The following is a 15650-nucleotide window of genomic DNA, read 5'->3' on the forward strand; positions in this document are numbered from 1 at the left end:
AAGGGTTTTAGATGTGATGTTGGAAAGTGTAAGATAAGTGGAAGAGCCTCCCAGCAGAAGTGGTAGAAACTCATCCAATAACGGAATTTAAACAGGAATGGGATATGCTTATGATTAGCTTGACTACGAGACCAGGCTAGGCACCAAGTCGTTGGAAATGGGCAGATTACAGCGGATAGTCTCCGTATGCTGCCACTTTCTTGGCTTCCGTCTCACGCGTGCTCATAGCCTGCTCTTTGCTGCCAGTGCGGGCCGCGTGCGTCTCAGAGCTGCAGCGTTTACAAAACTCTCGATCTTCAAGACCGACAGGACAGCAGCACTTCAGAACGTAAAAGAGAGCGCAGGGGACCCGGCGTAACGGTCCCTGCGGCCCGCGTCCACACAGAACTAAACATCGATATGCAATGGAATGCAGACTTGTTCAAACCCATCCCAGTCTCCTCCTCTGCTGATATTTCGCTCCCTGTCTCCACCTCTCCTGCTCCCACCCTTTATGTCTCCACCTTTCTGCTCCTTCCTTTAGTTTCTCCACCTTTCTGCTCTGTCTCATAGGAAACGTCTTACAGGTAATGGTCTTTATTAACCATTTTATATTGCAAGAAACTGGAACTGCACTAGAAGTTCTTGTTCCCCCTCAGTAAGCCGGTGGTTCTTGGGTGATTGTGAATGTTTTGTCCCTGCGTTACCCCAGCGTTACCCCTGTGCCCTTGTCTGGGGGTCGATTTACCTGCATGTGTTTATGAAATGTATAGGGGTGGCGTTTGCTGGCACAGCTGGCACGCTGCAGGCTCGTTACGGAACCGGAGCGCGGCTCCTCCTGTAAATCTGATGGAGATGAAACGCGACGTTCAGTCTTCAGAATATTCTGGATAATCTGTGTTTACACATTAATGCCCGCTGCCTTCTCACCACTCTGCTCACTGCCACCGCATTCGCTCTGCGGAGGGCCGGGCGGCTCTGACCTGCGGGCAGACCGGGAGGGCCAGGCGTCTCTGAGCTGCGGGCAGACCAGGAGGGCCGGGCGTCTCTGAGTTGCGGGCAGACCGGGAGTGCTGTGCGTCTCTGAGCTGTGGGCAGACCGGGAGGGCCGGGCGTCTCTGAGCTGCGGGCAGACTAGGAGGGCCGGGTGCCTCTGACCTGCGGGCAGACTAGGAGGGCCGGGCGTCTCTGAGCTGCGGGCAGACCGGGAGGGCCGGGCGTCTCTGAGCTGCGGGCAGACCGGGAGGGCCGGGCGTCTCTGAGCTGTAGGGCTGACCAGGAGGGCTGGGTGCCTCTGACCTGCGGGCAGACTAGGAGGGCTGGATGTCTCTGAGCTGTAGGGCAGACCGGGAGGGCCGGGCGTCTCTGAGCTGTAGGGCTGACTAGGAGGGCCGGGCGTCTCTGAGCTGTAGGGCTGACTAGGAGGGCTGGGTGGCTCTGACCTGCGGGCAGACTAGGAGGGCTGGATGTCTCTGAGCTGTAGGGCAGACCGGGAGGGCTGCGCGTCTCTGAGCTGCGGGCAGACCAGGAGGGCCGGGCGTCTCTGAGCTGTAGGGCTGACCAGGAGGGCTGGGTGCCTCTGAGCTGTAGGGCTGACCAGGAGGGCCGGGTGCCTCTGACCTGCGGGCAGACTAGGAGGGCTGGATGTCTCTGAGCTGTAGGGCAGACCGGGAGGGCTGCGCGTCTCTGAGCTGCGGGCAGACCAGGAGGGCCGGGCGTCTCTGAGCTGTAGGGCAGACCAGGAGGGCCGGGCGTCTCTGAGCTGTAGGGCAGACCAGGAGGGCCGGGTGTCTCTGAGCTGTAGGGCTGACCAGGAGGGCCGGGCGTCTCTGACCTGTGGGAGGGCCGGGCGTCTCTGACCTGTGGGAGGGCCGGGCGTCTCTGACCTGTGGGAGGGCCGGGCGTCTCTGAGCTGAAGGACATACTAGGAAAGCCGGGAGTTTCTGACCAGCGGGCAGATGCGGCGTTTCTGTGTAGTAATTAATACAAAGCTCCAGCTTCATGTGGATTCCTCTAATCGCTGTGAATGAGCCCACTATTTTGTCTCTTGCAGGTTGAGCCTGAACAGATAGACATGGAGCCGACAAAAAATATTGTGAAAATAGCCATCCAAAGGATGGGGTCCTATCCACAGCTCATTGAACTGGATCAGGTATAGTGAGCTCAACAGATCATGTCGCATCTGCGCATGCCTAGCACATACAACATATCATATTGTGGGCGCTGCTCACTAACCCTATTCGAAGCCTCCATTTTTGGTCACTTAGTGCTGAATTTACAGCAACAAATTAAAATCCTATTATAAGATTATACGATTGGTCTCCCCACACAAACCATAGTAGCAAGCTTACTGGCCCAGGGGCCTCAGACCATAGAAGAACATGCCACTGCCTGCCCTGGTAACACTTACATACATTCCCGGTGTAGCACACATTGAAACACCAGCCGTCAGAAGCGCACAAATCCTAGCCGGCACAGCGTCTTGTAACTAACTGGCACCCTGCTGGAGACCATTAAAATGTGCCCGTTTCGTTTCAGAGCAAACCTTTGTCGGCTGTGGTGAGAGATGTCTGCGATGTGTAAGTACGCCACAAACACCCCGGCTCCCTGAAGAGGGTGGATAAGGGCATGGAGGTATCTGGGAAACGTGGGATTTCGGTGAATACCTGGGGCTTGATGAGCATGTCATTTGCGTGTAACATACGTGTCATGCTGTGAGAGATGAAGCCTTACTTGACTGCATTGGGAGGTGGTGTGGGTGCAGCTGACAGTGTACTTTGTATTTGGTGTCTGCAGGTGGTGTCTCAGTAACCCAGAGCACTATACGCTTCAGTATGTAGATGGACACCAAGAATACATCACGGAGTCGGTAAGCCGCCATATTCCCCAAACCAATGGCATCCTGCGTCTGTACGGCATGCGGTCCTCTGTGGCTTCATGATAAGCCCTGTCCTGGTATGCTTGGCGCAGACGAGTTAGCTGTGCATACAGGATCTGCCCCGGTATGGACCCTTTACCTGCACAGAGCCTGGCCTGAGGGAATGGGAGGATTGCAGGCAAGCAAATATAGAAATATAGTGACGCTGCTGTCTGCGGGCAACAAATATTCAAATGGGATGAAATTGTGCACTAAACAAAAGAGCTAAACTTTTCTCTAAGGATCTTTCATTAGGATTCCCGTGTAGTACGACCATGGCCACATGCACCGTGTGCCACGTTTGCTTCCCACTGGTGGGTGTCCCAGTCACATTACTTTTCTATTTGCTTTTATTTTCAGAACCGAATGGACATTAAGAATGGCAGCATCCTGAGACTTACGACGTCCCCGGTGAGCTGGCCTATTCCCGGGCCGGAATGCTGGACGGCGGCCATATGGCTAAATCTGAAAACAGATTAAGATTGTTGAGCTATAACCATATAGGTTGTGGCCACGATATCCGAGCAGGGCAAATATTATGCTTTATCTTCAAGTATTTCACAGTTGCTCTGCCTAAAAAAAATCAACACACCTCCAGTCCATAACAGCTGGCGATTCTTCCACTTGAAGAGCGTTATCCAGTCATTCTAACGCGTCCTTCACGTTTCCCCACTTTGTTTCCTGGTCTCTAAGGACAAAGAGGCGAGCATTCTCTGCAGCGGAGCACAGAGCCACAACATGGATGTGAGATCAGAGTCCCTGAAGAAGCTTGCAGCCCTCTCTCGAGATGTTACGTTTGCTCAGGAATTCATCAGCCGTGATGGTCTCTCCATTCTCTCCAAGATTGTGGAGGAGGAACAAGAGTAAGTCTTCTCATAGCCCAGACACAATGTGCTTTGCATCCGCTTTGCTTTCTCATAGAAGTAATACAGCAGCAGCACCTCTCCAGACCTTAAGGGGTTTGTAGGTGCACTAAGGATGAAGGTGACCCTGGAAAGAGCCATGGCATGTGTAGAGGGTCAGGAGAAAGTAACATTAGAATGGGATGGAGGAGATAGTGGTTATCCAGAAGGTGAGCTAGAGCTGTCTAGATTCCTGTGCAGGTGGCAGGTTCCCTCCAGACATGCTATGGGAGGAGCGACTCACCATCACAATGTCTACTCTAACCGTCATCACTATGTCTACGCTAACCTCCATTACTATTCCTACTCTAACCTCCATCGCTATTCCTACTCTAACCTCCATTGCTATGTCTACTTTAACCGCCATCACCATGTCTACTAACCACCATCACTTTGTCTACTTTAACCGCCATCACTTTGTCTACTTTAACCGCCATCACTTTGTCTACTTTAACCTCCATCACTTTGTCTACTTTAACCACCATCACTTTGTCTACTTTAACCGCCATCACTTTGTTTACTTTAACCGCCATCACTGTCTCTACTTACCTCCACCACTATGTCTACTTTAACCACCATCACTATGTCTACTCTAACCTCAAACACAATGTCTACTCTAACCTTCATCACTATGTCTACTTTAACCCCCATCACTATTCCTACTCTAACCTCCATCACTATATCTACTCTAACCGCCATCCCTATATCTACACTAACCTCCATCACAATGTCTGTTAATCTCCATCACTTTGTCTACTTTAACCGCCATCACTATATCTACTCTAACTGCCATCACCTTGTCTGCTTAAACCTCCATCGCTATCGCTAATCTAAAGGGCGTCACTGTCTAATTTAACCGCCGTCACTACATCTACTCCAACCGCCGTCACTACGTCTACTCCAACCGCCGTCACTACATCTACTCCAACCGCTGTCACTAGGTCTACTCTAACCACAATGACCATTGTTCCTGCGTGGCTTGGATAACATGTGCACATGCACCATCTTAGGTGTATCAACATGTCACAAGTCAAACAGCTGGAATGCATGTGTTGATGTTAACTTTTCACGGATATTTCTTAGTATGTAATCTCAGCAATATTTTTTTTTAATTTGTACTCCTTACCGCTCAAAGACTCATTTGTGTCTGTTTCAACCCAGACTCGGAGATGTGATGGTGCACACCCTGAGGGCAATCTCTGAGCTCATGGAACATGGAGTGGTGTCCTGGGAGACCTTCAGTAAGGATTTCCTACACAAGGTTTGACATTATCTTTACATCGATTGTCTAGTTTAGACCACTGGCGGACAAGACTGTATTCCATTCATTATTAAGACCCAATTAGAGTGGGAATCAGCTGTTCACGTTACCTCTGTTACCCTGCTCCAGTAATTAAACATTTGTATTATTAATATCAGATTAAAGATACACTATATGGACAAAAGTATTGGGACGCCTGACCGTTACACCATCAGGGGCTTTGATGACATCACATTCTAAATACATAGACAGTAATATGTAGCTGGCTCCCCCCTTTGCAGATATAACGGCTTCCGCTCTTCCGGGAAGGGTTTCAACAAGATTTTTGGGGCTTTCTGTGGGATTTTTTCAATGGGGTTGAGGTCGGGGACATACCAAGATATTTTGGAGAATGCTCTGCTTCCAACTTTGTGGTAACAGTTTGGGAACCCTTTTCTATTCCAGCATGATTTTGCCCCAGTGCACAAAGCAAGGTCCACAAAGACATAGTTGGATTAGTTTGGGGTGGAACAACTTGACTGGCCGCAGAGTCCTTACCACTACGTTGAACACCTTTGGGATGAAATGGAATGGTGATTGTCAGGCCTTCTCGTCCAGCAACGGTGCCTGACCTCACAAATGCTCTACCGGGTGAATGGGCAAAAATCCCCATAAAATCTCCCCAAAGTTTTGTGGAAAGCCTTCCTAGAAGAGCGGAAGCCGTTGTAGCTGCAAAGTAGAGACCAACTTCATATTACTGTCTATGTGTTTAGAATGCAATGTCATCAAAGCCCCTGCTGGTGTAACGGTCAGGTGTCCCAATACTTTTGGCCACATATATTTTTCCCTTCCAGATTGTTAGATTTGTGAACACAAATCTGATGGACGATCACATCACACAGCTGTCTCTAGCAATCCTAGAAAGTGTTGTACAGAGCAGCATCAATCTCGGAGCGCTGGTACGGCTGGAAGTCACCCTGGACAGGCTGCTGAACCTTCTTCAATTGTAAGTTGAAGTGTGAAGCACAACTTTGCATCGGAATGGAAGCTGCAGTACAAGGGATTAAGTTGTGCGTATTTCTTATCAGGCCAAACCAGGAGACGCGGGTCAAGGTTATGGCGCTCACACTTGCTCTGTTACAGAGACTGGGAGACAGGGAGAAAGAGGTAACAGGGGGCCTGGAATACTATGAATACATGGGGTGGGTCAGGACTCGGCGTCCACGCACATTCCAAAGCACACAAAACAGTCTTCCAAAAAATCATCATGGCCCCATCTTCATTATCAAGACGTGGATCACACTTACATTGTGTAGATCACAGAATCGCGCACGATCCAGTCACACAGACTGTGTGAATAGTGGCAACAGCTTCGCGTGGAGACAGTCTAAGGGGTGCAAGCAAATATATGACATACTACACGTGAAAATGTCATGCCTAGCGTAGCCGTTGCTTAAAATGACTCTCTTACAGGAGATGCTTAATTATCTCTGGAAGAAGAACATGCGCCAGTTCATTCACAAGGTAAGACACTGTGACCAGTACTGATGGTAAAGGAGAGATGGAATCATTCATTTGTGTTTTTCAATTCCCAAAGGACATCATCCATGGACGGTCGGCGCTGGGTGATGAGATGAGACATTACCTGTATGTACTACAGTGCCTGAGCCTAGGCCTATTGGAGTCACGTCTCAGAAGCTGCATGGATCCCAATGACCCTGTAAGTGATGTGTTCACAGACATGCCCTGTGTCCTGCTCTGTGCTGAGGGTGTCCACATACCGTTCACACCTTTAGGTTGTGGGAAGGATGGTGTTTACATAACGACACGAGATGGCAGAGTCTGTGGAATTCTTGAGCATGGTGAGACACAAATGAAACATCTGGCTCCTAGCTGGATATCAGGGCATTCAGCCACTAACTGCGTTCTATTTATTCGGATTTAACTGAAACCTTAGAAACGTGTCCGTTTACAAGGAAACTGCAGTAATGCTGTTAAAAAATCCCCAAATTCTAACTGTCAGAGCGATAGATGATGGTGCATTAAAAATCCTTGAGTAATAATGTAGTCACGTTTAACATCTTAGCGCCCAAAGGGAATGCCATGGTTCCTCTGAGGTTTCCTCATGAGAATAGTTTTTCCTCTCCTGCATGCCGAAGAATGAGTCTTTGTTAGTCCAGGGTTAGCTCCTTCTCCGTCCCCCTATCCTATCCATACAGTGTTTTCTATTATATAATCAAGCTTTGATTGTCCCCATAAAATAAACCTGGGGTTAAAAAAATGTGCCAGACAGAGATGTCTTTACACAGGACCAGAGGCAGCAGCTGCATGCTCTCAGGCTCATAGCTTTTCCCAATGAAGATGAGGAAGGAAGTCATCTGAACTCAGAGAGACGACGATCGCTTTGTGCCAAAGAGTTTCGCAAGCTTGGCTTCTGTGTGAGTCCCTACAGCTCCTCCATTACAGATGTCTGTATGTATTGCCATACTCCTGTAGGTGATTTTTGCAATAGACTGCCTTTATGGAGAAAGGTGCCCCCCACCAATGGGGTAGATGAACCTTCTGTACAGGATGTGTTTTACCTGCCCCATTCCTGTAATTCTGGGCCGATCTGTGATTCCAGAACTGCCAAACAATGGAACAGACACACAAAGCATTCTGTGCGATGTGGAGAAAAGTGACACAAAGTCACTGGCATTCTATTGGCTGCTTTCGCAACTGCTCCACTTTTAGCACGTTAGCCGATTATATGTGGTTGCCGCGTTGTCTCCTCCGCCATAGTTAGGCTCCAAATGCATGCATAAGTGAAAGGTGACACCAGACTACACACTTATGTGTGAACTCTGAGTGCCACGAGCAGAAAGTGTGACTGATATCTTCTGTTCCAGAATAACGGCAGCCCGTGGCAGGATCTGTCTCTCACCCCACCTGGACTGCTAGCTCTAGATAACATGGTCTATTTCTCCACGCGCTGGCCCAGTGCCTACAGCAGGGTAAGGTATTCCTCGCAGTGTGAATGTACAGGAATATACAGGATGCCACTGATACTGAAGCTCCGCGTTTTGCTTACATGTTAATTAGAATTAAAACTGCTCGGTCAGTGTTATTGTAATAAACCTGTACGCGACGCTTCACTCATTGTTCTTCATAACGCTGATATAACCAACTACTAATCAACACCGGCTTATTTATGTCATTCATTAATACAGAGTGTTGTGCCAATGGTTTGCACCGGTTGCAGGACGTTCGTGGTCAGACGTGTTGGTGGTGGGGGAATGGTTTGCACCGGTTGCAGGACGTTCGTGGTCAGACGTGTTGGTGGTGGGGGAATGGTTTGGACAGGTAGCAGGCAGTTGGTGGACAGACGTGTTGGTGTTCGGGGAATGGTTTGGACAGGTAGCAGGAAGTTGGTGGACAGACGTGTTGGTGGTGGGGGAATGGTTTGCACCGGTTGCAGGACGTTCGTGGACAGACGTGTTGGTGGTGGGGGAATGGTTTGGACAGGTAGCAGGAAGTTGGCGGACAGACGTGTTGGTGGTGGGGGAATGGTTTGGACAGGTAGCAGGAAGTTGGTGGACAGACGTGTTGGTGGTGGGGGAGTGGTTTGGACAGGTAGCAGGAAGTTGGTGGACAGACGTGTTGGTGGTGGGGGAATGGTTTGGACAGGTAGCAGGACGTTCGTGGACAGACGTGTTGGTGGTGGGGGAGTGGTTTGGACAGGTAGCAGGAAGTTGGTGGACAGACGTGTTGGTGGTGGGGGAATGGTTTGGACAGGTAGCAGGAAGTTGGTGGACAGATGTGTTGGTGGTGGGGGAATGGTTTGGACAGGTAGCAGGAAGTTGGCGGACAGACGTGTTGGTGGTGGGGGAATGGTTTGGACAGGTAGCAGGAAGTTGGTGGACAGACGTGTTGGTGGTGGGGGAATGGTTTGGACAGGTAGCAGAAAGTTGGCGGACAGACGTGTTGGTGGTGGGGGAATGGTTTGCACCGGTTGCAGGAAGTTGGTGGACAGACGTGTTGGTGGTGGGGGAGTGGTTTGGACAGGTAGCAGGAAGTTGGTGGACAGACGTGTTGGTGGTGGGGGAATGGTTTGGACAGGTAGCAGGAAATTGGTGGACAGACGTGTTGGTGGTGGGGCAGTGGTTTGGACAGGTAGCAGGAAGTTGGCGGACAGACGTGTTGGTGGTGGGGGAATGGTTTGGACAGGTTGCAGGAAGTTGGTGGACAGACGTGTTGGTGGTGGGGCAGTGGTTTGGACAGGTAGCAGGAAGTTGGCGGACAGACGTGTTGGTGGTGGGGGAATGGTTTGGACAGGTAGCAGGAAGTTGGCGGACAGACGTGTTGGTGGTGGGGGAGTGGTTTGGACAGGTAGCATGAAGTTGGCGGACAGACGTGTTGGTGGTATTTCCTTTGTTCATACTCATACTCTGTTTTCAGTTTGTGCTGGAGAATAGCAGCCGGGAAGATAAACTCGCCTGTCCGTTTGCTCGAAGCAGCATTCACCTGACCTTGATCTTGTGTGATATTCTGAGAATTGGCGAGCCTGGTACAGTTACACATATTTTATATCTGTGATAATATCTCATTGTGCGCATGCATCACTTCACACTGCACAGTCCACGCGGCCGTTGCGGATGGTATGGGGGGCTAAGTGGCTGTTTGCTGAAGATGGTACGGAGGCCTCGGTGGCTGTTTGCTACAAACAGTACGGGGGCCTCGATGCCCGCTACGGTAACGATAACGCATTTTAAATGAGGGCAACTCTGCAGGTGAAACATTACAATCTTTTGGCGTCACCTCCCTCATGTGCAGATCTTCTGTGTATTTCAGCCTCCGAAACAGGGCAAAACTTCCTGGGATTATTTTATTCCCAAGATCATTGCGTGCAGGAGCTCTTCTGCGTCTGCATCCAGCTGCTCAACAAGACCTGGAAAGAAATGAGAGCCACTCAGGAAGACTTTGACAAGGTGGGAGTCTCAGTGTGCCGAGTATGAGACATGGCCGAAGTGAGTGCATCCCTTCAGAATAATCCACCCTGACAGCGGAGAGCCACCAAGCCGAAAGGTTCATGTTGTGCTTGGCACAGGAGTTATTATTCACTGCATGAAAAGCATTGTGATATACAGTGTGTAACGGCAGGCATAGAAGTTGGACTGGCCCTGTATAATGTATCATTCAACAACAGAAGAGACTGAAGAAATCTCACTGATTTAACTATACATTACACAGGGCCGGCCAAGCTGGTCCCATAGCAGAAGCTCTTCGACGTTAAGCCTTCCTTTAGTGAATACACCCCTCCGTGGTACCATCTTAGTTTGCAGGCCATGAGGGCGATGAAATCTGTGGATGGCAGCACATGCAGTTAATGGGGCAGTGGACCGTGCCACGCACTCATCGACAATTCATTCTATAATAACCGATTCCTGGCAATGGCAAATTCAGCTGTGGGGTTTCTCAGCCTGCATAGAAACTTGGCATGCTTGTATGTTGCTTGTATGTTGCTTGTATGTTGCTTGTATGTTTTGGCTCGTGTTTCGTGCATCGCGTGGCTAATGCTTGGGTTCATCGCAGGTAATGAACGTGGTGAGGGAGCAGATATCGCGTGCTCTTACCTTTGCACATACATCGCTGGAATTTTTTCGGACCAAAATATTCTCCATGAATTATAGTGAAATTCTGAAAGTGCGCCAGGCGGAGAGGCAGATCCAAGAGGAGGTCCTTTCCCCGCCAGTGATGTGAGTGGGAGAAAGCAATTCTGAGCCCATGATTCCCATTGCTTATGTCATGGCGTGTACGTATGTGTGTGTGTATATATATATATATATATATATATACACGCACACATATATTCACACGCACACATATATTCACACGCGCACGCACACATAAAGGCTCCTGTAGCTGCTCACCTGCACGCTCTCTGTGTTCTTTAGGGAGCTGCGGAAACAGTTACAGGTGGAGCTGCTCGACCTCATCAAACAGCAGAGACTGCACTACCTGTGCGAGGGAACCACGTTCCGCAAGATCAGCAGCCGCCGGAGACAGGGTCAGCAGCCGTTCCGTGTACCGGCAGCTTCCCGGGCTTAGCCCAGCTGCTCACACTCATTGTCACCAAACTGTCTCTCTTTCCTTCTGCAGACAAGCTGTGGTTCTGCCGTCTCTCACCCAATCACAAGGTTCTTCATTACGGAGACCTGGACGGTAACACGGAAAACCCACCAATCGAGCTTCTGCAAGGCAAAAGTGGGTCCACGTGGGAATGGGAGCGGTGGCACACTAGCCATATACACGGTCCACGTGGGAATGGGAGCAGTGGCACACTAGCCATATACATAGTCCACGTGGAAATGGGAGCGGTGGCACACTATCCATATACACGGCCACGTGGGAATGGGAGCGGTGGCACACTAGCCATATACACGGTCCATGTGGGAATGGGAGCGGTGGCACACTAGCCATACACACGGTCCACGTGGGAATGGGAGTGGTGGCACACTAGCCATATACACGGTCCACGTGGAAATGGGAGCGGTGGCACACTAGCCATATACATAGTCCACGTGGGAATGGGAGCGGTGGCACACTAGCCATATACATAGTCCACGTGGGAATGGGAGTGGTGGCACACTAGCCATATACATAGTCCACGTGGGAATGGGAGTGGTGGCACACTAGCCATATACACGGTCCATGTGGAAATGGGAGCGGTGGCACACTAGCCATATACATAGTCCACGTGGGAATGGGAGCGGTGGCACACCAGCCATACACACGGTCCACGCGGGAATGGGAGCGGTGGAGAAAGATGAATGATGTCTCTCGTGATTTCTTCGCAGTCCCCGTCGCTGACATTAAGTGTGTTCTCACGGGGAAGGACTGTCCACATATGAAAGAAAAAAGCTCCGGGAAACAGAACAAGGTAGGATTTGGGAGAATAAGCGTTGTGTGTTTGTGGGGAGGCTGTTGCTATAGTGATAAGAGCACCAGGGCCCCTCTAAGAGGCGCATTCACTCTTTATTCGCAGGACATCATAGAGCAGGCCTTTTCTATCTGCTTTGACGGGGACAGCTGTCTGGACTTCATCGCACCTTCAAACATAGCGGTAAGAAACCAGCCGAGGGGGGCCTGTCCACGAGAACAGGCCGGAGCCACAAGTCACAATGGTGCACACTGGTGCCGCAGGTTACACTGGTGCCGTGGGTAACACTGGTGCCGACTGGTGCCGCGGGTAACACTGGTGCCGCGGGTAACACTGGTGCCGCGGGTAACACTGGTGCCGCGGGTAACACTGGTGCCGCGGGTTACACTGGTGCCGCCTGGTGCCGCGGGTAACACTGGTGCCGCAAGTAACACTGGTGCCGCGGGTAACACTGGTGCCGCAGGTAACACTGGTGCCGCGGGTAACACTGGTGCCGCAAGTAACACTGGTGCCGACTGGTGCCGCGGGTAACACTGGTGCCGCGGGTTACACTGGTGCCGCGGGTAACACTGGTGCCGCGGGTTACACTGGTGCCGCGGGTAACACTGGTGCCGACTGGTGCCGCGGGTAACACTGGTGCCGCGAGTAACACTGGTGCCGCGAGTAACACTGGTGCCGCGGGTAACGCCGGAGTAGGGGGTCCCTCACATCATCAAACTGAGACAGCGCAGGGGATCACCTGCAGTGCGGATATAGGGAATATTGATGCCGGTGTGAGGGATATTAATGTGGATATAGGGAATATTGATGTGGATATAGGGAATATTGATGCTGGTATAGGGAATATTGATGCTGGTATAGGGAATATTAATGTGGATATAGGGAATATTGATGTGGATATAGGGAATATTGATGCTGGTATAGGGAATATTGATGTGGATATAGGGAATATTGATGCTGGTATAGGGAATATTGATGCTGGTATAGGGAATATTGATGTGGATATAGGGAATATTGATGCTGGTATAGGGAATATTGATGTGGATATAGGGAATATTGATGTGGATATAGGGAATATTGATGTGGATATAGGGAATATTGATGCTGGTATAGGGAATATTGATGTGGATATAGGGAATATTGATGTGGATATAGGGAATATTGATGCCGGTGTGAGGGAATATTGATGCTGGTATAGGGAATATTGATGTGGATATAGGGAATATTGATGCTGGTATAGGGAATATTGATGTGGATATAGGGAATATTGATGTGGATATAGGGAATATTGATGTGGATATAGGGAATATTGATGCTGGTATAGGGAATATTGATGCTGGTATAGGGAATATTGATGCTGGTATAGGGAATATTGATGCCGGTATGGGGAATATTGATGCGGATATAGGGAATATTGATGCCGGTGTGCGGGATATTGATACGGATATAGGGAATATTGATGCTGGTATAGGGAATATTGATGCTGGTATAGGGAATATTGATGTGGATATAGGGAATATTGATGCCGGTATGGGGAATATTGATGTGGATATAGGGAATATTGATGCCGGTATAGGGAATATTGATGCCGGTGTGCGGGATATTGATACGGATATAGGGAATATTGATACGGATATAGGGAATATTGATGTGGATATAGGGAATATTGATGCCGGTATAGGGAATATTGATGCCGGTATGGGGAATATTGATGTGGATATAGGGAATATTGATGCCGGTGTGCGGGATATTGATGCCGGTATAGGGAATATTGATGCTGGTATAGGGAATATTGATGCTGGTATAGGGAATATTGATGTGGATATAGGGAATATTGATGCCGGTATGGGGAATATTGATGTGGATATAGGGAATATTGATGCCGGTATAGGGAATATTGATGCCGGTGTGCGGGATATTGATACGGATATAGGGAATATTGATGTGGATATAGGGAATATTGATGTGGATATAGGGAATATTGATGTGGATATAGGGAATATTGATGCCGGTGTGCGGGATATTGATGCCGGTATAGGGAATATTGATGCCGGTATGGGGAATATTGATGTGGATATAGGGAATATTGATGCCGGTGTGCGGGATATTGATGCCGGTATAGGGAATATTGATGCTGGTATAGGGAATATTGATGTGGATATAGGGAATATTGATGCCGGTGTGCGGAACATTGATGCGGATATAGGGAATATTGATGCCGGTGTGCGGGATATTGATGCCGGTATAGGGAATATTGATGCCGGTGTGCGGGATATTGATGCCGGTATAGGGAATATTGATGCCGGTATGGGGAATATTGATGTGGATATAGGGAATATTGATGCCGGTGTGCGGGATATTGATGCCGGTATAGGGAATATTGATGCCGGTGTGCGGAATATTGATGTGGATATAGGGAATATTGATGCCGGTATAGGGAATATTGATGCCGGTGTGCAGAATATTGATGCGGATATAGGGAATATTGATGCCGGTGTGCGGAACATTGATGCGGATATAGGGAATATTGACGCTGGTGTGCGGGATATTGATGCCGGTATAGGGAATATTGATGCCGGTGTGCGGGATATTGATGCGGATATAGGGAATATTGATGCCGGTGTGCGGGATATTGATGTGGATATAGGGAATATTGATGCTGGTATAGGGAATATTGATGTGGATATAGGGAATATTGATACCGGTGTGCGGGATATTGATACGGATATAGGGAATATTGATGCGGATATAGGGAATATTGATGCCGTTATGTGGAATATTGTATACTGCCCCGTGCCGTATGTCGTGCTGAGGGCAGCTGTCTGGCCGAGGCTGATAGCATTACATAGTGTCACATACCTTCCTTATATCATTATTTCTCGTTTTATATAGCGCCATCATATTCCGCAGCTCTGTACACTGATCTCCCTCTCCTTACTCAGTTCTCGCTGTGGATCGATGGACTGAACGCACTGCTGGGGCGGGAGATGACGAGCAACCGCAAACACAGCGATCTGGATATCCTGCTCAACACTGAACTCAAGCTGAGGTTATTGGATCTGGAAAACGTTCCCATCCCGGAGAATCCGCCACCCATCCCGCCACGGCCACTGAACTACGATTACTGCTACCGCTTCACCTCGGCAGAGGCCTGAACGTCACACACTAAATAAACGAAAGCCAATGCAACGACGACGTCTCTGTATCTGTTCTAAGCATGACTAGCACACTACTAGCAGTACTTGGTGAAATTTCACTTTACCAAGAGGGTGGTAGATGAGTGAAACATCCTCCCAGCAGAGGTGGTAGAGGGTAATACAGTGAGGGGATTAAACATGCATGGGATAGACATACGGCTCCTGAATCTAAGACGAGACTGGACAGGCCAAACGGGGCTGATCTGCCGGTAGAGTCTGGGTTTTTATTCTGTTATGGTTTGAGAGTAAACTTTCAGCGCACCCAGTGGGCTAGGGTCGGGTTAGGGTTACCCCACTCGCAGAGCTCTGCCCCGCACTGAAAGGCTGCTCCCGGCCGGGGGAGATCGGGTTAGGGTTACCCCACTCGCAGAGCTCTGCCCCGCACTGAAAGGCTGCTCCCGGCCGGGGGAGATCGGGTTAGGGTTACCCCACTCGCAGAGCTTTGCCCCGCACTGAAAGGCTGCTCCCGGCCGGGGGAGATCGGGTTAGGGTTACC

At 49.7% G+C, this 15650-nt stretch overlaps 1 protein-coding gene across 3 annotated transcripts; it reads left to right on the forward strand.

Annotated features, from left to right (window-relative positions):
* The first annotated feature begins 512 nt into the window (after positions 1 to 512).
* On the forward strand, positions 513 to 15146 carry ELMO3 (engulfment and cell motility 3). 3 transcript variants are annotated; one of them, XM_053448428.1, is made up of 21 exons: positions 513 to 566; positions 2033 to 2131; positions 2518 to 2558; positions 2776 to 2848; positions 3257 to 3307; positions 3590 to 3759; positions 4960 to 5059; positions 5893 to 6044; positions 6127 to 6205; positions 6512 to 6562; positions 6636 to 6758; positions 7348 to 7476; positions 7927 to 8031; positions 9476 to 9584; positions 9869 to 10005; positions 10610 to 10773; positions 10972 to 11084; positions 11177 to 11281; positions 11875 to 11957; positions 12063 to 12140; positions 14900 to 15146. In XM_053448428.1, exons 2-21 carry the CDS (start codon positions 2054 to 2056, stop codon positions 15110 to 15112), a joined length of 2154 nt encoding a protein of 717 aa, XP_053304403.1. In that variant the 5' UTR covers positions 513 to 566; positions 2033 to 2053; the 3' UTR covers positions 15113 to 15146. The 3 variants fall into 3 exon arrangements, with proteins under 3 accessions (XP_053304403.1, XP_053304404.1, XP_053304405.1); XM_053448429.1 differs by lacking the exons at positions 513 to 566; positions 2033 to 2131; positions 2518 to 2558; ... (6 more) ...; positions 6512 to 6562; positions 6636 to 6758 and having other exon boundaries at positions 7399 to 7501; positions 7924 to 8031; XM_053448430.1 differs by lacking the exons at positions 513 to 566; positions 2033 to 2131; positions 2518 to 2558; ... (9 more) ...; positions 7927 to 8031; positions 9476 to 9584 and having other exon boundaries at positions 9963 to 10102.
* The last annotated feature ends 504 nt before the right edge of the window (positions 15147 to 15650 follow it).

The sequence above is a fragment of the Spea bombifrons genome, chromosome 10 (assembly GCF_027358695.1).
Source record: "Spea bombifrons isolate aSpeBom1 chromosome 10, aSpeBom1.2.pri, whole genome shotgun sequence".
Classification (NCBI taxonomy): Eukaryota; Metazoa; Chordata; class Amphibia; order Anura; family Pelobatidae; genus Spea; species Spea bombifrons.

Excerpts from the sequence above, each read along its gene's own strand:
- ELMO3 (XM_053448428.1), top strand. The coding sequence starts at position 2,054 with ATGGAGCCGACAAAAAATATTGTGAAAATAGCCATCCAAAGGATGGGG. Across the intron at positions 6,206-6,511 it reads TGGGAGACAGGGAGAAAGAG|GAGATGCTTAATTATCTCTG; the intron begins GTAACAGGGGGC and ends ACTCTCTTACAG. Across the intron at positions 8,032-9,475 it reads GGCCCAGTGCCTACAGCAGG|TTTGTGCTGGAGAATAGCAG; the intron begins GTAAGGTATTCC and ends CTCTGTTTTCAG.